The following is a 25,290-nucleotide window of genomic DNA, read 5'->3' on the forward strand; positions in this document are numbered from 1 at the left end:
AAAACACTTGTTTGTGTATATAAAAAGGCAATAACCTGCGGTGATGGGCTAACCAGCACCATTGGAGCACATCCTAAAATCCACAGTTACATAATTAGATTAGTGTAACCTAGTTGTTTTTTTCATAAATGTTGGCAATTTTTATTCAGAGTATGAGTCAATATCATCACAGTGTAATGTCTCCAAAATCACTCTAAACTTTACTTTTACTTTTCTCTGGTAGATTTTACTTCAACATCATATTTCTGGCTATTTGTATTATTAATAATTAACAATAAATTAATAAACTAATCAAAATTGGCAATATGACACAATTTTCAATTCAACACAAATATACTGACTGTTACTTGTGACACCAACTCAGACACTAACAACACCTAATCATAATTAGCTGTGGTTTTACCTGCAGCTGCTGATATCACCTTAGAAGTTTCATAGCGTAGCCACTTCTCTGGTACTGGATGATCTTCTGTAGGTTCATTTTAAACAAAGTGAAAGTGAACAGACCTTTCAGTGGCTTCTTCAAATATAGGGCTTTCAGTCACAGCGGAGGAGAAAACATTATACCGTGCTTTGCATCAACATTTTCAATTTGGCCACTGATCAAAATATTCCTGTTCCATTAAAGCCTTATGATAGCTGTTTTTCTTGAAGCAACATTATCTGTCAAAGTTGTTGTTCTGCCTGCTGTGCTACACAACTACTGACCGGAAGTCATACACAAACTCAAACAACCAAATAATGGCAGACAGCCACTTACTAGTTAAATGCCAAAAGTAAGGTCTTTACTCTAGATGATTGTTCGCCTCACATTGGTGGGAAAAATCCACCACTTGTGTCACAAAAATAACAATGACAATTAGGGCTGCAACGATGAATTGATAATTAATCGATTACTAAATTAATTGTCAACTCATGTTATAATCGAAATAAAACATTCTCTGATTTTTCAGCCACTTAAAAGCTGGAAAATTTGGAGATTTGGAGTTTTGGGAAACACAGATCAAACACAGATAAATAATCCGACAGATAAATTGATCATGAAAATAATTGTTACTTGCAGCTTTTTACTAACAATAAAATAACATATAACAAAAAATAAGAAAAAATATGTCTGGCCAAAAGTTACATATCTCGTTTCCGTGTGTTATTAATTCATGATACAGTTACAATTACTTAGCAGGAACAACTGTTAATGAATGACTAAAATCATGTACTTTGTTCTGAATTTTAGTATCTTTAGTATTCTTTGTTGTAAAGTGGTCATAGACTAGACAGGCTGGTAAATATAAATGTGTTGTGTGGTTCATTGACATCATGTTGCTTGATCCTTGTGTTGAAGGTCAGAATTTTCAGTTTCCTCTTATCTCTTTATGGAGCCCTCATATCTTTCTTTGTAGTCTTGAACTCTTGTACCAATTACGCATCATCTGTGTCTTTTTAAGACTGTGATGCTCAGTCTATGACACCATTCTGTAACAAATAATAATAATAATAATAATGATAATAATAATAGTGATACATTTTATTCAAAAACGCCTTTCTGTCACTCAAGGTCACTTTACACTTTAAGATTTTTGCATTTTTACATGTGGATTAGGTCTTAGAGTTACCAATCTTCCTTGCCTAAACATCCAGACTGTGAGAGAAAAGCAGAGGATTTGGGTCTTAACCAATGGAGAGAACATCCAAATATGGGTTATATTACAACTTTTCTGAGGGTCACATGAAGAAGTGGAACCCCGGATGGTGTTAAGTGGCATGTCACACCCTGGACGAGAAGATGAAGATAATAGTGATGATGATAATTTTCATTAATGTTATTCATTTTTGGAACGTCTCTAGCTTCTTCTCTTTCCTCTCGTTGTAAATGTGATGTTTTGTATGTAATCTGCAGAACTTCTGTACATGTGACACCTACTGCATGTCTGTCCATCCTGGGAGAAGGATCCTTCCTCTGTGGCTCTTCCTGAGGTTTCTCCCATTTTTTCCTCACTCAATGTGAGGGTCTAAGGACAGTGGGTGTCACTTGCTGTACAGACTGTAAAGCCCTTCGAGGCAAGTTGTGTTTGTGATGCTTGGCTATATAAATATAATTTAGTTGACTTGACTTTAAAGAGAATCTGAATGTTTCTGCTGGGCACCAAATATGAACACATTTGTAGTGGTATAAGAGAGACCACTGTGTGAACTGTGAACTTTTTTTTTGTTTTTTTAGAAACCACAAACATGGACAAGAATAATTATTCCTTTGGTGGAGCCATGGTGGAAAAAGTGTTAGGTGTAATTCCATACTTGTTCATACATTTCCAGGTGACTGAATGGAATTGTTTTGTTTCCAGTCCTAATTTACTCTGGCCAAAAGCATGTATTTTGTATCGTGTCTGAGTTGAGTCATTTTCACAATATCCAAACAGTTTCCATATAATTGATGCTGTTGGGTTTTGTCATACCAGTAATTTCCTCATTTGGGAGGGTACAGTAACTACACCTCATCATTCCTGATGTCTTAATGGATTTTTTCCCCTAGTCTGTGGTTACCCAGTGCTCACTCTGATGGTTGACTGCAATGTGAGAGCAAACTGCAGCCTGATTATCTATACTGTACTGTGTATGCTGCAACCTGGCCTGCTACATTTCAGCAACACCTTTTAGTTGCCATAGTTACTCAATGTGTTTAGTGTGGCTGAACTGTAACATGCTTGACATTTTCAGTCAATAAAAAGGTACAGAACGAAGATTTTACTATTATTTTGTTCATAAACTACTGTGTTATAATGAATAGTCTGGCTTTACCGGACTATTCCTTTATTCATAATATATAAAAAAAGATTATGTATTTAATTGGCATTCACTCCTGAGTCAAAATAATCTGCAATGGATGTGGGTTTTTATTGGCTTCTGCTCAGCATAAAGTCTGGTTCACACCGGATGCCTTGCGTGTGTGTTGCTGCTGCGTTCGGTCATGTTTTTAATTGTGGCGCTCATGTTAACAGATTAGAGTTTTCACAATCAGGTGTGTCTAATTTTTAGTTGCAGTGTCTTGCCTAATATTCATGCATTATATGCATGGTTTACAGCAGAAGTAGACTGAGAGAAGGTCTGTTGATAGTGATATTGACAGTCTACCAGCGTAATTACAGTAAATCTGACACTTCTCACTGTAGTTTTAGTGTCCAGACTGAATTTGAATACTTAATATTTCTTAGCTACTTAAAATTGTTAACTCTCTGTTTGAGTTTGAACAAAGAACCAAAGTAAAAGATACAAAATATTAACAACTGTAACATTGTCACTGAGCTCCATTTTGTTGTTGTTTTATTGTTACTTTATTAATTGCTACTGTATACTATATTATACATTATGCATGCAATTCATTACTCACTATTTTTTTAACGTTGCTTTATACCGATATTACGCATATTTTCATGTTACACTGCTGTACTGTAGGCTTATATATTTCAAGTTCTACTCATTTTACACTGCATTACTCTACACTTATATTACTTTTTTATTAATTTTACAGTTATAAAAATATGCAAATGGGTATTGATTAGTGTTTACAGCTATCACTAAAATTAATGCAATGCCTGCAGGTTAACAAAAGATCCAAGATCCATATGTCTCTTTAGGAATAAGCACTTTCTTATGACATGGATGGACAGGACATGATATGTTGTTATGATATAGAATATCATAACAGATCTTGACTGTATTTTTTCCTGCCTCAAAATCATGTCATTCATAAAGGTAATATTTGGCAGATTATATCTCACTCCATCCTTTTATTCCGTAAAGGGCCAGATCAACTGATGAAATTTATATTTCTATTTTTGCTGTGAACCGTGAAAAATAGGCAAGACCCTGAAACTCAACCTTGAAACAATGTCTCCGAGATCATTATATAGTACATCAACGTAGAACAGGGTGAACGGCACCCTCATCAGAGTCTGAGGAGGTCTGCATCGCCTGTATTTGCACTATGGAACTCAGCAAAAAAGAACTACAAAACTATTCTTTGTGGCATATGTTACAGCCCCATGACATGACAGACACGGTTGTTTGTATATTCCTGCTTCAGAGTTTACCGGTATCGTTGGCTTGTCAACAATGCTTGCAATATATATTTCAAGACTGTTGTAACGGACAATACCATTTACCAAGTGTAGGGGCAACTGTAGGAGCAAGTCCTACATTGTGTTACTTTGAGCCAAGTTCACACAACACGCCTTCAAAGAGACTTAACGGGTGACCGTAACCAGCAGGACCCCCGATACAACCCCAGACATCCCCCAATAGCCTATGTCTCGTTATGAAAATACATGAGTAGTGACATGGAGGACTGACATGAGAAACCAGGGTTAATTTGGCTCAATTTCATATCTACAGGTTGACTTTGAACTTTTATTGTAGCAGTAACAACTCCTGTGGGCCATGATGTAAAGTTTTCTCCATTGACTTTCTCTGCAGACTTTGGTGCCGAAGAGTGAGCAGTTCAGTTTCAGTTTCCTGTTTAAAATGGGCTGTAATGGTGAGATAAAATAGCAAAGATATTGTTAAGATAATGACTGAAGCAGGCAAAGATTGTATTTGTTGAGCCTTCGTTGTAGCTAAAATCTCTTTTTTTTCCTTGTGTCCCCCTTTTAATGTGTTTTCACTAAGAGCAAGCATCCATTTTGCCTGGTTCTCTGCACAGGAGGCACACACAGCACAGTCAGTGATACTTATAGTATATCACACTTGTTGAACATACATTTAAAAATAAATAAATAAATGGAAACTAAAATAAATGGAAATAAATGGAGGCTTTTATGGTTGGGGGGTAAGAAAAGGTGGCATATTGATAAAAATACATTTACAAATGAGTGGAAATAGATTCAGGAAATAAAGAATGACTCTTAGAAATCAGGAAACTCAATTGTGAATTGTTACTCAAGATTAATGGAAACCTAACTTACAGTATGTTCAGTTACTTACACAACAACACTGCAGGCACGTCCGATATGAGCTCTTGAAATTAGTCATGCACACTGCTGACCCACATTTGGGACTTAAGCTGTAACCAGGAAGTTGTAAAAAAAAACAAGGCATAGGAAGTGCATGGGGAAGTACTTGAGGGAAAAAACAAAAGCCCTCAGCTTTCTTGCTAGTGGAGTGAAGAGTCATCATTGGCAGCTCTGTCTTGTTGACAAGGGAGGACAAAATTTACCCTGACCTCCACCAGGCCGAGGTCATGCTCGATGCATGTGCAGTGTGTGAAGCATTTACTTATGAAAATAAATAAATAAATATGCCACTGTACTGAGCTGAATGCCAGTAGTCTTTAGTATGAATTTATTTATTTATTTTTTTAGCAAGGTAAATGCAATACCATAAGTGACTAAAACAATTTGTCATAATAAATGTAGATTTAAACTAAAGTTACTGAGAGGTGACCTCCTCTCCGGGGAGTCTTTGGCCATAGATTTGCATTATTAAGTTTTCAATACAAGAGACAGGAGGTCACAAACAACATTAAAGTTTTAAGTCGTGCGGGATATTGATGAAAACAGCCTTGTTTAGAGAAACAGGGAGGGAGAGGGGAAGAGGCACGAAGAACAGAATTTAGATAAAGAAAGAAAATTCTGTTAAATTACTAAAAATGAAGCCATGTTGTTTTGAAACAGTGAAGGAGCACAGACCAGATTAGCTGGACCTCAAACATCTCCTGTTTCCCAGTGACTGGGTCAGGACTCACAGATGAGTTGAGGGAGATACATCTTGGTCACTTAAATACATTTGCGTTTTTTTTTTTTTCAAGACTTTAACTTAATTAATTAAAATTTTATTTTATTAAATAACAAATGCAAAAGTGACATCTTGATATCACATTGTTTATATGTGGTGAGAATACCTGATTGATCTATTCAAAACGTAATGCCTTGAATATAAAGTAGTGGCATGGACATGTTAACCCTTCGTGCTCACGCGGCACGGATCTGTGCTTCAGGTGCATCCACGGTACTCCTTATATGGATATCCTGGGGGTGTGTGTTTATAGGTCACATATTCAGGCTTTAAAAAATTGAAAAAAGTGATTTAAAATCTGTGAAGGTCTTCATCTGCTTTTCATTCAGCTATTGCATTTGTAACATCCCTTGAGTTTAGGTCCTAACCATGTTATTTGGTTGTTGGGTGGAGGAAACCGAACCAGTTTATCCTGTAGGGTGGAGCATCTCTTAAAACTGATGATGGTACAGGAATCAGTCTGAGTGTATTGTCACTTTTAATTATAACCCTATTTCTTTTTATAATGTGCTTTATGTTTTCTGCCTCCATGTTGTATGTAGTGACAAATACCAACATGTCTTTTGTTTGGTTGTTGGTGTTATTTCAGAAACTGTCTGTCCAGGTGTTTAGTTCGAGTGTATGCTATCCAAAACAGTTTTTGAACTATGGAGGGCAGCATTTCACCACTTAGTGTACAGCCTTCTGAAAATTATTATTAGAAGTTTCTCTGACTTTGTTTCTATGTGTTTCCCATCTAAATTGCCCCTTTTATGAACACAATATAATTCTAAGAAGCGCTTATACCCAAAGAGTTTTTAAAATTAGGTGCTGTACTCTGTAACAACAGATGTTAGCTGTTAAGCCCAATTCCCATCATACACGTGTGTCGCTGCTGCCTTCCGTCATGTTTTAATTTCGGCACCCATATTAACCTGTGTTGCATGTCACGCATGACATGCATGGTTTCCAGGAAAAAAAAAAGACAGAGGAAATGATGACAATGATGTTGAGATTCTACCTGCAACATTACATAAAACTGACATTTTTAAGTGTACAGGTTAAATGTGAATGCGTGGAAAACATATCATATTTATAAAGCCATTTAGCAGCTGTAATAATTACAGTATATCAAGTGAAGGGTAGGTTCTCTTTGTCCATCTGAGTAAATCACGTGATGTTTTCTGTCAAGAGATAATTTAGAAACTAAAGACATAAACATTTTGGCGGTGTGGGGGAGACGCGGCAGACACGCCGCATAGCGGTGACGCTCTCGCCCTGCATCCAAAGTCCAGGCATTACAGTCTGCAAAAGCAAATTTGCATGATATTTCACAATTAGACATTTCACAAAACACAACAACATTTCACAAAAACATGACATTTCACAATTAGACATTTCACAAAACACAACAACATTTCACAAAACATGACATTTCACAATTAGACATTTCACAAAACGCTACATTTCACAAAACACGACAACATTTCACCAAACACAACAACATTTCACAAAACACAACAACATTTCACAAACACAACATTTCACAAACACAACATTTTACAAAACACAACATTTCACAAAGCACAACAACATTTTACAAAACACAACAGGTCTTCTGAAATGTTGTTGTGTTTTGACCTTCAGGGCCACCATAGTTACCTTTACATTCTCTGTAAAAATTCTCTGTGGCTCTTGCTGAGGTTTCTCCCATTTTTCAATGTACAGGGTTTTTTGTGGTATTTTTGCTCACTCAATTTGTGTGATGTTCTTTAAAAAGTGGGTCCCTGTATAAAATAATTTGGGAAACACAGTGAATGATTCAGACAACTAATATTGTTCCAATATTAGTGTTAGTGTAATAATGTAGTGTATTATTGAATAGTAGTGTTTACTGTATGGCCAGTAGGTCTGACCCCTCCCCTCCCAAAAAAAGATGAATAAATGAATAAATAAATAAATAAATAAATAGAAAAAATAAATAAATATATATAAACAAATAAAAAAATGCAAATAAATAAAAAAACACCCGTTTTTAATCCACCTCTTTCTTCTGACCTGGCTTCCTCGTGTCTACCACTCACAGTGAGACAAGTGCGTTACACAACCACAGCGTGATTGTTGTAATGACAGGTAGTGCGCAGTTATTACCAGAGTATGAATCAAGCACGTGTTAACGATTAGCGTGTGTGTCCCCCTCCACTCACTCACCCACTTACTCATTCACTCACTCAGGGTCTCTCTCTTCTCTGCTGTTGCTTTTTCTACCGTCGCTGTTGCCGTCGTTAGCCCAGTATTGAGCTACCAGCTGACCTACTTTTCTCTCCTCAGCCTCTCACTGCTGTTTACAAGCCTGTATGTGGCAGCAGCAGCAGTGGAGGAGGAGGATGTTGGAGTCCGGAGGCTGGAAAAACACACGGACACAAGCGAACAGAGCACGACATACGACGTTAGCCACTATGTTATGTTGTTGAAGAAGAGCGACTGCTCAGCGGAGATTCACAACAGCACCTTATTCACTTCTAGACCTGGTTATTCAATAGAAGGCTTCGCCTCCTGTCGCCTCCTGTCACTCAGTCAGACGCTGGAGCTGCTAGCTGCTCTCAGCTACTATGTTCTACTTTCCTCCTTTTTAAAAAAGATAAAAAATAGAAACATGGCAGAAAGGATTAAAGTTAAACGCTGAAGTGTGTGTGTTTTCTGCGCGGGAGCCGTTTTCAAGGTATGTGACTGCGCTTTCATTTATTTGAAGCTCTGAGTGTAGCGTGAGTGTTGTCAGAAAATGTCGCTGTAACGCGTCAAAGTTCTTCTTTTTCTCTATCAAAGTAGTTTGTAGTCGTACACAAGAGCAGCCACTGTCAATACCGAGTAAATGATTTTCTACTCTCTCTGTGTGTGTGTGTGTGTGTGCGTGTGTGTGCCCAGCTCTCAGTCAGTCATCAAGTGTCCTGGTTATTACAACAGTGAAATAACCTATTTCCTCCCCCTCGCTGTAACCATTGCTGATTACATTTATGGCAATAAAAACACTGCAAGGATGTTTTCTTTTTTCTGGCCTCATATCAAAATGGTTGAATGTCACTGAAGAAGAAAAAACCCTTAAATGATTTCCCAGCAGCATTTCTTAGGTCAGGCTGATGTTACCTAACCTGGCAGCTTAGTTAACATTTCTCTGGCTAAGCCTCTCTTTTTCTCCTTCTTCTTCTTCTCAAGACCTGTTGAGATTGTTCTCGTTTGCAGCTGACATTTTGTTTGGCTTTCTCTTTATTTTTAGATTTCCTCTTTTTGAACCTGAAGTGGCACAATTACTTATTTACTATGTACATAGTGTGGAGTTGAAGGGTCATTGAGTGCACTCTTCGCCCTCCCAGTGTTTTTCTTTCTTAGGTGCTGTTGCCAGTAGAAGTGTTTGCTGTTTCCTGAGCATCCCTTGCACCTGAAATCACTGGAACCCTAGTGGCGTGGGGGGTTGATTGCTGAATGATATTCACTGCTGTATAGAAAATGCCCATCTCGATGATGCTGCGCTGTAGAATGTTCCTGTATAGGTGTATGCAGGTGTGTGAGAAAGTGGGAAATTATATACTAGTGGTGCTTGCCCCACCAGTGAGCAGTATGACTGTGTGTGTGTGTGTGTGTGTGTGAGAGAGAGAGTTTACAAACTTCACTTTCCCGTCAGAAAAGGTTAAACGACATAAAACAGCAAAAAAACATTTTCAAGATATTGTCGGTGGCTAATGTCGTGTAGGGTTGTCACTTTTTATTTAAAATGTGTTGTCATTTTGACCATAAGATGGAAAGTTCACATTCAAAATGTAATTACAAAATTTAAATGCTGCAATTTTATACAGGCCTATTTAAGTAGTATCCCTTAAAGTCCAGCAGAGGGTGCACATAAGGTTTCCTGCCACATCATATGACAGTGCTTAGCCACAGCATTGTGTAGATACAAGATTTTTGGAGGAAGACACCAATCTTTGGAGAATTAAAACCTCTGCCTTTGGTGGAAAGACATGGGTTGCAACAGCAACTCTGTGTACGCTGATTCATAAATATCTGTATCCCGATCAGGTTGACAGACCTTTCAGGGAGTTTTTAATTCCATCCTACTCTACTGAGCAGTATTGATTTTCTAATGCTAGCAGCACTGTTATTAAAATTGTTAATAAAGTTATGGAAACTGTGACATTTGTGTTGTTCTGCAAACACATGAAGTCCTCTAACTACTGTAAATGACTGGAGTAGAATCATTTGTTCTGATGAATGCAAATCCCAGATAAAACATTTGTTTTCCATATTTTCTTTTGTTGCAAATAGTAACAGTAACTGTTTTGACTTTTTATAATGAAGTGAATAATCAAATAAAAATGCACATCCTAAGTAAGTAAAGATAATGATTTGACCAATTATAAAATGCAACTAAGCACAGTTAATGAAAAGACATTTTGTCTTTGGATGAAACCAAACTTGTCATTGCTTTGTTAATACTACCTGACACCTAACCTGTCTGCTCACAACCAGATGAATGTGGCAGAGAGTAGTAACCCAGCCTCTGAAATTAGGTTAGACAGAAGCCAACATCCATCAGCACGTAAACAAAACACAGCCAGCTCTCTCACTGGAATGCCACAGTAATTTTTAAAGAATGTTGTTGGCTTACAGAAAGACAGCACAAAGCTGTTTCTCACCTGGTTTATTTTGTGTTTATTTGCTGGACTTATTGTAGCACTTCAGGGAAATATCACTAAAAAAGGACAAATATACACGTCATATTGAATGGCTATTGATATCTGCTTATTATTTGTCAATGAAGGAGTTCAGTTTGGGGGAATTTATTGATTTATTGATTTATATATTTTTATTGAAGACCGTACAGATTCTGTCATGGGGTTTGCATGCGGTCTAATGTGGTTTTGTGCATTTATATGGTTTGGATACTGTGGTTTAGACAAGGCCTGCTACTACAGCTACAGTCTCTGTTGCTAGTATCTGAGATATGAGTGATATTTGCTGGGTTTTTCAGTCATTATAAATCAGTGATATGAGTCACCGAGATGAACATTTCTGCTTTGCTGAAGAGTTGTTGTCAAGGATAACCTTTTCTTTTTATAGAAACAGTCAGTGTGTGAATCAATACGCATGTACGTGTATTTTACAGTTTATTCACCAGACTATTGAGGATTTTAATATAAATGTGTGTGTGTAACAATCCTGCTGAGCATCCATGATTGTATTTAGCAGTAGAATCCAATTCTTCTTTTTGTGGGTGCATTTTGGCATTTTCAGTGTAAACTGCGTCACTCACACTGCAGCAATATTGCAATAATGACACAAGAAAACCCTGCTATACTGAGAAACACAGTCATGTGGAGTTGATGTACTTAATCAGCATCGTATTTATGTATTTTACCTTTATTTAACCAGGAAAGTCAGTTGAGAACCAATTCTCATCAACAATGACAACCTGAGCAAGAGGCAGCACATGTATTATTTCTATTTATTCATTAGTTTACCTTGAAAACCAATGAATTGATCATCAAAATAATAATTCATGTATTAGTCAGTTAATCAATTCTTCGATTGTTGCAGCCCTAACAATGTCATAAAATGACTTAATTGCAGGCTTTGTGATTCACTAATTGCATTTTTTCAAACTGTCATTTTGATTTGAAAATGATTAATTATTCAGCCCAATTTGGAACTAAACATGTCAGCTGTAATAATCAACTGAAAACATGATTCAAGGTGCCTCTATCCAAGTGGCTAATGTCACATCATCCCATGTGCTTGAATTTCAAAAGTTAAAATTATTGCTGAGTAATGGATAGAAATAGGCATTTCAAGCAAAAGCGCTAATCCAAAATCCAGCACATGAGAGCTAGTAAAAGTAATGCAGGGTTCGCAGAATATTGGACTAAGATGAGCAGTCAATGAGATGCATTCAAAGACCTTGATAAATCTCCTCACTTCTGCAGGGTGTACTGCGTGTTGATCTTTGAAGAGCAGCTTCAAGATGCATTTAAGAAACCTCTTAAAATCTATCACTTCTGTAAACACATGCACTAATAGATGCATCTCAAATTAGGTAGCCATTGGACTTTTGTTTTTGAATCCCTCATAATACATTTTTCATTTTGGTATCTTTAATAAAAATAGTCGCATTTAATGATAAACTTTTGTAATCAAATCAAAAGTCATGTATTTATGCTCATCCCTAGTAATTGATTTAGGGGATGAAAGCATCAGTGGCACTGTGGTGATTTTTGACGAGAAATATATAGCTACATTATCTACACAAAATATTTTAAATCTAAATATGGCACCTGACATGAGAAGCTAACTTTTATTCATCAGACTATTGAAGCAAAACTCAATATACTTGGTGTGGGGTATCGCCCATTGTGGCTTAATATACCCATACATTGCTATTGTGATTTACATTTAATTGTACAATGTCTAACAGCTTCTCACTTTAAGAAATACAGAAAGAAAGGCAAATAAAAATCCAGTTGAATTATGAATAAACTGTGTCTGCAGGGTGTTACGGCTGTAGTTTGTACTGTACATTATGGGCAGTATAATGACACACTTCATGCCAAATATGATAAAGATCATCAGCCAATGTTTTCTTTGGTCTGTGGGTTTATAGGAGATCAAAGATAAACAGTAAACACTGCTTAAAGCAGTTCTAAGCACTGACGTAGAAAGTCACAGTTTATGTGCTATGTAAAGCGTGATAGAGAACTGTTTGTTTATGTGTGACTGTGTGCCGTGTTATCATTATGCCATCATAATGTGTTGACGCTGACAGACGTGCCAGCCTCACCTCAGGCACTGATGTAAAAGCTAGTTTGTCTTCGACAGCTGCAGGAAAAGGATCTGTCATCAACATTTGTGCCAATTGCCTCTACAAGCTGTTGTCAGTGTAAAGTTACTGACACTATCACCTGTAATAATCCATCCACCAGTGCTATAATCCATCATTGACTAATTGATATACTTAGGTTTGGATTAACTGTCATCATATCACACAACAGTGCTCTGTGCTCATGTACTATACCAAATCGAACTGTACCGTGATGGAAACACAGTTTAAGAGTAGTAGTAGTACCTCTACAACCACACCTTAAAACAAACCTGAACAAGGCAATCAGAGATGGCAGACTTTGCCCCATTCATGCAACAAGCCTCTATCGGCCTGTATGTGTAACAGACTCTGTGGCGCAACGGTAGAGCGTCTGACTCCAGATCAGAAGGTTGCATGTTCAGGCTCAAACTTCTTGGGCAACGTCGGTGTCTATCACAAATTCTAACAAGCCTCTGTGGGCTTCTGTTGCTCCTATTGTGCGGAAGCGCGCGGACGCACAGAGCCACCAAAAACAATACTTCACTCCCACTCCGTGTAACTATCCCTTTAACATCAGATTATCAGGGAGGTTTAATAATTGCGGACTGGTAGCAATCAGTGTTGTTTTCATCAATGATGACGGGGATGAAATTATTTCGTTGACGCCACTTTTTTTTTCGAAAAAAAAATAAAAACGTTGAAATATGTTGGAAAAAAAGTTGAAAAGTTGAAATATGGACATAAAAGGTTTCTGGCCAACAGCACTCTCCAATACTTATTGACCTAAATGAATTTGTTAAAAGACTATACACCAAAAGGCAAAGACTAAATCTAAAATGGCTGCCAAAAACAACACGTAGCAATACAGGAAGTTTTAATCTTTATGAGATTTTTCGAAATGCAACACTAGATATAAACATTAAACTGGTGAACCCAAGCATTGTCTTGTAAATCAAGGGTATGGGTGACAGTCTTTTCTCATTTAAACTTAAAATGATTTTATTAATAGAAAGAATGCATTGCCTTCACTAAGTCTCTTCAACAGAAGTTTATTTGCGGTAAAGAAGTCATAGTCTTCTCTTTTTTCTTTTTTACAGACTATTTACAAAGACAGTTTGGTCTTGAACTTGAACCTGTGTACTGACTTCTGCCAGGAGTTCAGGTTGCTGGCTAAAGGCTTTAAATACCTGAGGACACATGTGTAACCAGACTCGGGTGTTTTCTAGCTGTTAACCTTGCAAGGTGTGGTTTAACCTCAATACATTAAAAGAATGCAGGCTGATATGTGAGGTTTCATCTTGCACAGTGTGGCTGAGCTGACTGATACAGTCCATCAGGAATTATATTTCGATTATTTAAAAGTTCAAATTCAGTTACAAATATTGATTAATTTGTTAATCTCCTCCATGTCATAAAATATAACTGTTTCATGATAACAAATAATAAAAATAAGATTGAACAACACTAATCTTCTGTTTATTGCAGTGTAATTATAAACAGTATTTTCACTATAAAAGATCCATAAACTAAATATTAAATGCATGAAACAGGTCACCTAACAACTAAAAGAAATATGGTTATGTTTGTTTGCAAATTCAAATTCAGTTTTAATGTCTGACCCCAAAGATCCACAGGGTCATAAAAACCCTTTTGATTTTAATGATGTAATAATTTATATATGTAAGATCGCTCAGATTTTTTTGATGTGCAGTTATTTTCATTTGGCAGAAACTGGAAATAATTATGGCAGAAGTTGAGTCACCTAATGGAGACGGCCATTTTGGACCACCATGGTTTTTTTTACAAAAGCCCACAATGGACAAACTAAAGTTTTGATGCTAACTGAAGGCTACATAGTTTCTCCAACACATCTATAGGGGGAAGAGGAGGTGAGAGATATTCAGCTGCAACATGCAACTCCGCCAATGCATGTACACACCTTTAAGGTTTTCCATGTGAATGAATGGGTCTTACACAGGGAAATATCTACAGAAAAGTATGTGTTCTGAATTGTGTTCAGTATGTTCTATGTTGGAATCAAAATATAGGATGTAAAAGATTCCCTCCTGTTTTTTGCACTTGGGGTGCTCCACAATGTATACAACCCTAAAGATATGGGTCCCGGGCATGACTGGTTTAGATAAAGACCGGGGCATGACTGCTATAGCAGTGTTTCTCAATTTGTGGGTCAGTGGGCCAGATTGAGTGAGTCGCAGATACTGAGAAAAGTCTTTATCGTTCTTTTTCCTGTAGTGCACAGCAGTTTTAAATAATAATATTTAAGTGACACTATTTATTTTATATTGCTAAAATCCTGGGTCTGGTGGATTATGTCGACTAATTGTTGCAGCTTTCGTGCAGGGCCATATTAGCATGTAAATTAGAGGAGCAAGGTATACAACCCTTGAGCCTAGAGTTGGAAGATATCCCCCTCTACCACTGACCATTATAATACAATATTATTTTTAATCAAATTATATCATTTGACAGGACAGTAAAATGTAAAAACAAAATAGATGTAGTATATATACAATATGTCACAGGTGTAACAACATTGTGGTATATTAATTGTGTAATATGTCTTATGTATGTGACGCTGATGGAAGTCAAATTCATGCTGAAATAATGTGTCATTTGAAACATAACTTTTCTAGTCTGCATATAGTTACATGAAGTTAAGCATTAAAACCAATATGGAGCCAGATCCCATGATACAAATAATATATTATTATTATTGCATTATATTATTTTTTACCATGAAATACCTCAGTTTCAGTATTAGAATTGATTGCAAAATGACAACAATGATCAGCTCAATGTAGTTTCCTTTTGTTAGTGAGAGGACAGACCAATAACATTCTAGTAATTATTATTCACATTATTCATAATTCTTTTCTCTCATTTCCATTTTGCAGTGTTTCTCTTTTGATAATGGGTCTCCTTTGACTTGAAAATGATAGGCGATAGGCGGGGTACACCCTGGACAGTTCGCCAGTCCATCGCAGGGCCACACACAACTAGAGACAAACAACCAATCACTCTCACGGTCAATTTAAAGTGTCCAATTCACCTAATCCCCACATTGCATGTTTTTGGACTGTGGGAGGAAGCCGGAGAACCCGGAGAGAACCCACGCACACACGGGAGAACATGCAAACTCCATGCAGAAAGGTCCTTGTTCCAACCGGGGCTCGAACCCGGGTCTTCTCGCTGCAAGGCGAGAGTGCTAACCACTACACCACTGTGTGGCCCACCTCACACAGTAATTCAGTAAAAAAAAAAAAAGACAGGGTTTTTTTTAGACATGAAATGTCTTGTGTATTTTCCTAAAGCAGATCTACTTGATGTGAACTAAATGATGTGAGCAAACACAAGTTTGCTGAAATTGGTTTATCTGTGTTGACAGGATTTGGTGTTTCTCTGCTATCTTGGTGGCAGTGGTGGGCAGCTGGTCTGCTGTAGAATTTTCCAGAACAGTGTTTGGACAAGGAGCTCGGATGGGACTCAGAAGACTTCAGAAAGTGCCTGGTTGGGAAAGGGTGTGAATATGGACAACCTCTCTGACTTTGGTGTCCCCTGCTCGTCCGCCCACGGGGAATGGGAGTGAGTATCACATCAATTTTGCTATCTCATGTGGACCGTCTTCATCATGGGTACTACTTTGTGTATTCTACTGTATATGGTGCACATTGTTATCCAGTGTTGCACTAGTTAAAGTGCAATACAACTAGATACCCATATACACTGGTTTATACCTGAAACTAGTGGTTTCACGGTTTAGTAGACTTTAAGTTTTAACAGTACACTATCCAACTGAAGCTCTTGGTCAAGGTACAACAAGAACCCAACTATATCAGACACCACAGTGATATCGGTTTAGCAGCACGACCGACTTGCCATGAAGTCAGATATGACTGACACACCCACCATCAAACATTAAAGCGGCATGTATGTGAGTGCAGCAGCTGCCATTAATGGACCAGTTATTGCAAATTAACATTAAAGTCTACTGTGCTGTCCAGATAATAAATCTGTGTTTTTGATAGTGATGGGTGACTGTAACATCATGTTGAACTTGTACCATTCTGTTTTCAGCACCAGCAGCTGCATGGACGACTTGATTGATGAGGATGAAAAAGACAGGGCAAAAAGGTACTCACACATTTTTTCACCTTTTTTTTCACATATATCTCTGACATTGCAGGTAGTATGTATTTGTACAATTTTAAATACAGAACATTTAGGTTTATACTCATTCACTACTTACAACTTAAATTTCTGTCTCTGCTATTTCAGTCATGGATGGATTGTTTGGGGGATATATATCATTTTAAATATACATATGTTCAGTTTCATCATTAAGAATAAATTCTATAGAAATTAAAGACTATTTGAGAACCATTTGAGATTAAAGTTATTATAATTCTAATATTCCTAATATTTTAATAAAATGATTTCTCAATAGAGCAGCTCACTTTCTTTTCTTCTTTTTTTTTTTGCTTAGCTGAGCTCTCGCCTGTCGCTACACTGATTCCTAATTGTTTTCCTGTGTCCATATGTTAAGGGCATCCCGGAACAAATCGGAAAAGAAAAGAAGAGACCAATTCAATGTGCTCATCAAGGAGCTGTGCACTATGCTGCAGGGCCAAGGACATCCACGCAAGATGGACAAGTCCACCATATTACAGAGAACTATCGACTTCTTGCAGAAACAGAAGGGTATGGAAATGGAAATATTTCTGTAAAAACACCTCTCCTCTGGAAAAATGTCAAGTTTCGGGACTTAATTCATGTTTATTGTTTTTTTATTTCACCCTCCGTCTCCTTCAGACATCACTGCACAGAATGAAACCTGTGATGTGAGACAGGACTGGAAGCCTTCGTTCCTTAGTAATGAGGAGTTCACCCAGCTGATGTTGGAGGTAAAATTGTGACGCTTATTGATAATAAGAAATAAAGGCTTACAGGGCCAGAGGAAATATGAGAAGAAGTAAAAGTTCTTTATTTAGAAGCTTGGTGGAAAATGTAAGAAGGACGAGTCAAGGAGGCACTTTGAAGCAGAATGATCAAACAAAAACAAAATACCCCCTCACCAATGACATGTCAAACTGATTTTGCACTGCTATTATCTACTGCAGCTGTATGGTAAATAGTCTGTATTTATATAGCTCTTTTGTAGACTTGATGACAGCTCAAAGTGCTTGACCCTTCAGTTTTCAAATCTATATGCAGCATTGCCTCTATAACACCATTCACACTCTTACAGCAAAGCAATCAGGAGGTTTGAGGTTTAAATGTCTCGCCCAGGGATACATCTTCATGTGGATTAGTGGAGAAGGGATCAAACACCCAGCCCTTCAGGTTGGATATTGACCCACTCTAGCTACTGATCCACAGCTGCCCATAATATATATGATATGTGACAATCATCTGGACTTAAATCCTCAACTGTCCTCCTCAGTTATATCAACAACTTCCTAAAATCCATCAGTTATCATTATCTAGAAAAAGTAAGATGATACAAATAGACAAATTGACAGGAAGATACAACTAATCAGGATGATACAATGTAAGATAACTAAAAGAGTTGACTGGAGGCTAGTGTGTGGTTACCATGGAGACAACTGAAACCACTTTTGGTGATGCACAAAAAAAAAATAGTCTGAAATTAATAAATGTCTTTTTAGAGACAGTTATCAAACTTGTAGCAATGGAGCATTCATTATCCTTAATTTCCACAGTGCTGTTAATCAAACTGTATTTGTAGCCTGATTGACAAGTCCTGATGTCTTTTCACTTCCAGGCCCTGGATGGTTTCTTGATTGCACTAACCACCGATGGAAACATCATATACGTATCTGACAGCGTGTCTTCACTTACTGGCCATTTACCAGTAAGTAAGGAAGTGTTCTCTCTCTGTCATTTACCAGTAAGTAAGGAAGTGTTCTCTCTCTGTCTCTCTCTCTCTCTCACACACACACACACACACACACACACACACACACACACACACACACACACACACACACACACACACACACACACACACACACACACACACACACACACACACACACACACACACACACACACACACACACACACACACACACACACACTCTCTCTCATGCAGTCTTTGGGCAGCCTGTGGCCAAGTGGAAAGGGAACTTGACTTGTAACCAGAAGGTCCCTGGTTCAAATCCCCACCCGGCCAAAAAGGGCTGGGGTACCCCTGAGCAAGCTACCCATCCCCCCCAATGCTCCCCGGGCGCCACTCAGTGTGGCAGCCCACTGCTCCAAATTCTAGGATGGGTCAAAATGCAGAGGAATACTTTCCCTAAGGGGATTAATAAAAACTTAACTTAGTTGTCACTTTTCGTCCTCTTTTATATTATTTTGCTGATAAACTGTTAAGCACTTAACCAGGACATTTATTGCTGTGTTTGGAAACACATTTTAGCCACTTTTAGACAACCAAAGGCTCAATTAATAAAGACTATGTCTGCTAAAGTCTATGATAGCTTATATAGAATATAGGCAGCCTTTTCCCAACTAGAAACACTCTCCTGCACCATTGGAACAGATTACTCTGACATGTGCAGTTTTGTCTAATTTTCTGAAAGTAAAAGAGGCTTCACTTCGGCTTTCGTAGTAAACAAACACTGCACATGTCTGCTCGCTGTCTGCTATCCGTCTTCCTCCTCATCTGTGTCGTGTCTGTCCATTATTCTGAAAATCATTCCAATCTGGATATGACACGTGACAGCACCACACCTGGAAGTCATGTTCGAATTGACCGATCCGAATCACTGTCAGCATATACCAGCCCTCTTGTTTGGAATGAAATGTCTTTCCGAATGGGCTGTATCTTTTATGCTTGCATACGTCTACAATATTATAAGAATATGCCAATTTATCTCATCATTAGACTCTTGTTCTGACTGGAAAACTGAAGTTTGTAAACCGCTCAGTCCATTGAGAAAATCAGTGTTTTTTTTAGCTCACAGGGACACAGGAGCTTCTGGCCTACGGCTACCTCAGCCTGCAAGTTTGTGTCACTCAGGTAAATCTGAATCAAGGATTTCAAACACCAAGGACACGACATTTTACTATACACTTACTGATGAAAGCAGCAATGGATCCACAAATTCTATGTGCTGTGATGCAAAACCGCTCATTTTCTCAATGGACTTTGGCACAGGGTAGAGTCTAACATCAGTTTTTCCTTGTGTCCTGGTAGCCAAAAAAACATTTTCCTGATTACGTCAGACACATTTATACTTCTGTAGCAGCACAGTTGCATGTCACATTCTACCCAAAAGACTGACTCATCTTTCCTGTACCAGTCAGATATGGTGGACCAAAATATCTTGAATTTCCTCCCGGAGCGGGAACATGGGGAGGTGTATAAGCTGCTCTCATCCCACATGCTGATGACTGACCCCATTGCTACAGACTATTTTGACAGTGAGTATCCTGCTGCGCGGCCTCTCTGTACACGTCTGGCCTGTCTATTTCTAACACCACTTCCACTACCATCACACCAGACTGTGTCTGGGTCATCACGTCGAAGCACAACAGGAGCTAAAAGGTCAATGCTCTGTAGATTGTCTCCCGTTCTCTCAGGAGGTCACTTACAGTGTATGGTAGTATTCTCATTTGTTGCTCAGTATCTTGTGTAATTTGTAACGTTTTTGATCTGAAATCCAGAAACAACACTCACTTGACTCTTTAAATAAGTCTCAAGTTCTTTTTTAGTGTTTCAGATCATCTCAAAATGGCATTAACACTGTAAATACCACATTAAGCTCTTTATATATAGAGCAAGTTCCTGAATTTGGGTCTGTACTTTATTGGATTGCTGATTAGTGTGTATCTATGATTAGCCTTTCAGCTTATAATAGGAGCTAGCTTAGTATCATAGTTAAGACTTTAAATCACTGTTAGGTTAGCACAGTAATCCACAGCAATGTTGTATCTAGGGCTCAAGACACTGACCTTAATCCTCTGTCACTATTGAGCTTTTGTAATAAAGAGAGTCGTCTCAAACTGTTCTTAACAAAACTGTCTCAGTATGTCTCCATTGTTAAAAGAGACATCCGTCTTTGTGCTTTCCTGTGTGAACATTGTCTGGATGACTAACTGTTCAAATTACACACGGTCAGGTTATGTCAAATGTGGAATTTCAACATAAAAATATCTTCAAATGGTGTTTGAACTTCCTTGGCCAGTCGATCCAAAACATGTGGCAAAACTGGGTCCATAGTCATTGTCATAATGTCCAATTATTGGTATTTAGAGAGGTAATGGAAGATTAATCTGCATCTGAACATTTGAAAACACATTTTTACAGGGTTAGCCTTCACTGATTTTCCTCTTATTTTGAAAGGGCTAACATGACCTTTGTATACATGTATTGGTTTCATGCATTGGTTTTTATCAACTATGCAGCACATACAATTCATGTTTTTAAAAAGCGTAACATAAGACCCTACTTACTTACATACTTTCCTCCCCAAAAGAGAGTTACAGTTTGGCTGGAGCAATTTATTTATTATTGATCAACTAATTGCACTTGATAATCAATGTATTAAAATAAAATAAAAAACACCATTTTGTAGAAACAATTGAGTTTGCACCATTTTCTGAATTTTATCAACCAAGCAACTAAATTTGATACAGTGTCCGACAATAATCTATAAATATAATCATTAGTTGCAGCCACATTATGTAGCAGTGATTGTGTTAAAATACGACCTAAGCATTATGATGTTGTCTTATATCAATTCTACTCAACTCTTTTCCTTATTTGCACACTACACGACACCTCTGTCAAACAAAGCAAACACAATTAAAAAGTACCTCATTAATAACTCATGGTGTTATGAAAATATGTGTATTGACAAATAACTATGCTGTAAAAATGATTGCTTTTCAGGTGAGGCACAAATTGAATTTTGCTGTCATCTCGCCAGAGGTAACATTGACCCAAAAGAGCCGCCTGTGTATGAATACGTCAAGTTTGTTGGAGATTTCAAGTTTCACAACCATGGTATGGAATTATTATTATTTTGTCCTTGTTCTGTCAAAGTTGTGCACAATATCTCTTTACCTTTATTTACTAAACAGTGTGTAAAAAGTTATTTTTCAGTGGAGGAGATAATGATGGATGTCATAGTTATATTGTGTCTTGTGTCACATAGTGCCTAGACCTTCTTGTAACGGGCTTGAAATGACCTTACCAAGAAGCCTGCAGTCAGCACTGGAGGAGCAGGTCTGCCTCATTGCAACTGTACGATTAGTCACTCCACAGTTTCTTAAGGTAAGATCACTCGGGATTTTCAAACTTCAAGAGACAGTTCAGGTATTTTGAAGGCTGGTTTTATCAGATCCTGGCGCCTGAATGCAGTGTGTGTGCCCTCTTTGCCAGGAAACCAGAGACGTGAACACTGGTTATCAGTGAAAACATGGCTGCGAGCAGGGACACAGAAAAATATTTATCTTCACCTGACTATGAGCTCATCCCCGTATCTCACAGCTTTGACCGACTAGAAACTGAAATTTGTGAACTTCTCAGTCTCCCACATCAAAGCCTGGAGAGACTGTCTGTGACATTTTTAAGAATACTGTATGTTAGCTGTTTAGGCAACCTCTCCTGACTGAAGAAACAGAAGTAAACTCACTCTCCCACACTAAAGTCCATAGAGAAAAATGAGCGCAGCACACAGGACTTGTTGATCCACTGCTACCTCCATCAGTATGTTCAAATGTGTTGTTTTAGGTGTTTTAAATCCTTCATGTACCTCAGTGACACAACCTTACCAAATGAAGCAGCAGTAGACCAGGAGTTTGGTGTGGGAGAATGAGTAGTTGTTTGAAAAAGCTGTCTTATTATAAGTGTTATATATTTAAGATATCATTGACTTATGCAGGCACAACATTTATGAGGGGAGCCTTTTATAAAGCGGCTGAAATGTGTTTCCTTGTGTCTTCACTGGCAGCCATGCTTTCAGTGTGAATGAGGGTTTGTGCCAGCACAGGAGGGGTGCACAGCTGAGTCAGTGCAGACCATGTCATTACCTCATACAACAGCACTTCAAAAAACCCTGATAAACGCTCTCTGTGTTTTCCTCAGTTTGTGTTGCATGTATGTGGCATCATTACCCTCAGAGGAACAGAACAGGGGCAGCACTGAAACCGATAATAATCACACAATGAGCTGTGGTCTATGATCCGGGGGGATTTTGAGAGTTGTGACACATTTGAGTTGATACTGACTCTACAGAGTTGAGTCCTCTCTAGAGATTACTTGTTGCACTTTGTAATATGTGGCACAACATGTACCTCCCCAATGATAAAATGACAAGCATACATCAGATCCCAAAGGTAGTTTGTTTCCACAGTACAGTATACATACATTTTGAAAATTAAAATGTCAAAACAATCCAAATCCGCCATGAGCTTGATGCCAGGTTGTGTGTCGTCATGTGACAACATGGTATGAGTATTCTTCTTGTCGTTGTATGCCTTGTTAAGTAGCTGATAATTAATGTCTAAATAGAATGTTATAAGTGCTAATTATTTGTTGTGTTGTGACGTTAGTAGTGACTCACAAGCTCTGTGACTGTTGCCTTTGTCCAGGATTTGTGTAACGTGGAGGATCCGTGTGATGAATTCACTTCCAGACACAGCCTTGAATGGAAGTTCCTGTTTTTGGATCACAGGTAAAAATGTTTGCCTTCTTTCAATTGACCATGTAAAAAAAACGTGTTTTTTTTTTTTTTAACGTGTTGGCCATGTTTTTTTGTTGTTTCAGAGCTTCACCAATCATAGGCTATTTACCCTTCGAGGTTCTAGGAACGTCTGGCTATGATTACTATCATGTCGATGACCTGGAGCTAATAGCTCAGTGTCACAATCAGTGTAAGTTACATCCGCTTCTTTCTTACCAACCCTTTAACACCAGGACTCCATGGTAGAGAAATAAATTGTAGTTTACTGAAAGGGAAAATTCGCATTTTTTTAAACTGTGGTTGTATGATGTAAATAGTCTGTGACATTCTGACACATATGCTGTGTTTCCATTATGGTATGGTGTTGTTTGGTGCAGTACAGTATGCTTTAGGCTTACATTTCAACTGAGAATAGTACCTGGTGGCTGGGTGTGGGCTGTGCCCAATGGCTGCGTCAGCAAGATACGTAGCGTGATGTCATACCGGTGCAATGACACAGCTCCACCCTGACAGTACCATACCATTTTACTCTGGTAACTCAAGGGAATTATGCCAAATTGAAGGTAGGGGGCTGGTTATTCTGGTACTATTCCTAATGGAAACTACCAAATTGGACCGTTCCACTCGATGGAAACGCAGGTATAGTCATCGGACTTGCTAAAGAGTTAAGTTTGAATCAGGGAGTCATGTTTTCAGTGAGAGCGAGCCTTTCTGTCTTATGCTGGATCTTGGTGAAGGGGGTCTGCACAGCTCAGTCATTCACTAACTATCACATACATACACACATCTGTCCCTTTTTAAATTAATCCAGTGTGTGAGTGCATGAAAAAAACTTTGATCAGTGACACCTGAACATGACACAGACTTTGTTCCCTCTCCTCAGTAATGCAGTTTGGGAAAGGTAAATCCTGTTACTATCGCTTCTTGACCAAAGGTCAGCAGTGGATTTGGTTGCAGACTCACTACTACATCACGTACCACCAGTGGAACTCCAAACCTGAGTTCATTGTCTGCACTCACACTGTTGTCAGGTAAGACTGACTGTTGTGGTCACTTTTTGTCACCTTTTGATCGCCCTGGTGTCCAACTACACCGGTAACATGTACCACCTCTATCTGCTGTCATTCAGTTATGCCGAAGTGCGAGCTGAAAGGAGGAGAGCGTTTGGCCTTGAGGAGCTGTCGCCACCCGAGAATGCTCCCTCCTCTGTGAAGGTAAAGAGTCATGAGCCCTTCTTCTGTACAAGGTCAGCCTTTATGAACTTCTCTTTCATGTGTTGCTCTCTGTGTTCCAGGCTCAGGAGCTGTACTTGGACATCTGCTCCACACTAAACCCTACATCAGACAGAAACAGTGGTGCTCGTTCAGTATCGTCCCACAGCTCACGGAAGTCCTCCCACACAGCACTTTCAGACTCTGCATGTGAGTCACTCAGCAGCGGGTCCATGTGTGCACACATCCTGTCCCTACAGTATATGACATTGAGTGGCTACTGTAAAATAAATTCAAACCATGGTGTTTTAATTTGACAAGACCACGTGATCAGACGTGATACTTCTGTTACTAAGCAAATCAGAAGTTAATGAATCATACTTTATTTCAGCCATTCCCAAACTTCAGTGTGAAATCCTCTGAGGTCCACACCCACACATCAAATCACCACTCTGATCAACACATAAGACGAGGAGCAATAATTCCCATATTATTGTTTACATGTTAACATGGGGATACAATCATACGATCATCAATCGTCAGTCCTCTTCACTTTATTTCTGAACTTGCATATCTTTCAACACATACTGTACATGTGGTTATTACAGCTGCATGTCATATTTGAAAGATTTAGCTTCACAAAAAGTGCTCACTCTCAGATAAACAACAATTTTACATAAAATGTCACAATATTGCTATATACAGTATATTACCTGCTATACTAGGTCAGATA

The 25,290-nt window shown here is 38.2% G+C and overlaps 1 protein-coding gene across 5 annotated transcripts in view; it reads left to right on the forward strand.

The window, feature by feature from the left end:
* Nucleotides 1-25,290, forward strand: part of npas2 (neuronal PAS domain protein 2) — a 48,694-nt gene that overhangs the window by 15,709 nt on the left and 7,695 nt on the right. For 2 of the 5 annotated variants that reach the window (XM_044041777.1, XM_044041778.1), the window contains exons 1-14: nucleotides 7,964-8,488; nucleotides 16,020-16,216; nucleotides 16,709-16,765; nucleotides 17,178-17,332; nucleotides 17,444-17,535; nucleotides 18,417-18,506; nucleotides 19,960-20,080; nucleotides 21,552-21,665; nucleotides 21,817-21,935; nucleotides 23,255-23,337; nucleotides 23,430-23,536; nucleotides 24,230-24,377; nucleotides 24,476-24,560; nucleotides 24,641-24,767. In XM_044041777.1, coding sequence (XP_043897712.1) covers nucleotides 16,161-16,216; nucleotides 16,709-16,765; nucleotides 17,178-17,332; nucleotides 17,444-17,535; nucleotides 18,417-18,506; nucleotides 19,960-20,080; nucleotides 21,552-21,665; nucleotides 21,817-21,935; nucleotides 23,255-23,337; nucleotides 23,430-23,536; nucleotides 24,230-24,377; nucleotides 24,476-24,560; nucleotides 24,641-24,767 — 1,354 coding nt within the window. In that variant the 5' untranslated portion in view covers nucleotides 7,964-8,488; nucleotides 16,020-16,160. Of the gene's footprint in view, nucleotides 1-7,963; nucleotides 8,489-16,019; nucleotides 16,217-16,708; nucleotides 16,766-17,177; nucleotides 17,333-17,443; nucleotides 17,536-18,416; nucleotides 18,507-19,959; nucleotides 20,081-21,551; nucleotides 21,666-21,816; nucleotides 21,936-23,254; nucleotides 23,338-23,429; nucleotides 23,537-24,229; nucleotides 24,378-24,475; nucleotides 24,561-24,640; nucleotides 24,768-25,290 lie in introns of those variants that run through there. The other 3 variants (XM_044041780.1, XM_044041781.1, XM_044041779.1) reach the window with 2 other exon arrangements.

Source organism: Solea senegalensis, linkage group LG13 (assembly GCF_019176455.1).
Source record: "Solea senegalensis isolate Sse05_10M linkage group LG13, IFAPA_SoseM_1, whole genome shotgun sequence".
NCBI classification, from domain to species: Eukaryota; Metazoa; Chordata; class Actinopteri; order Pleuronectiformes; family Soleidae; genus Solea; species Solea senegalensis.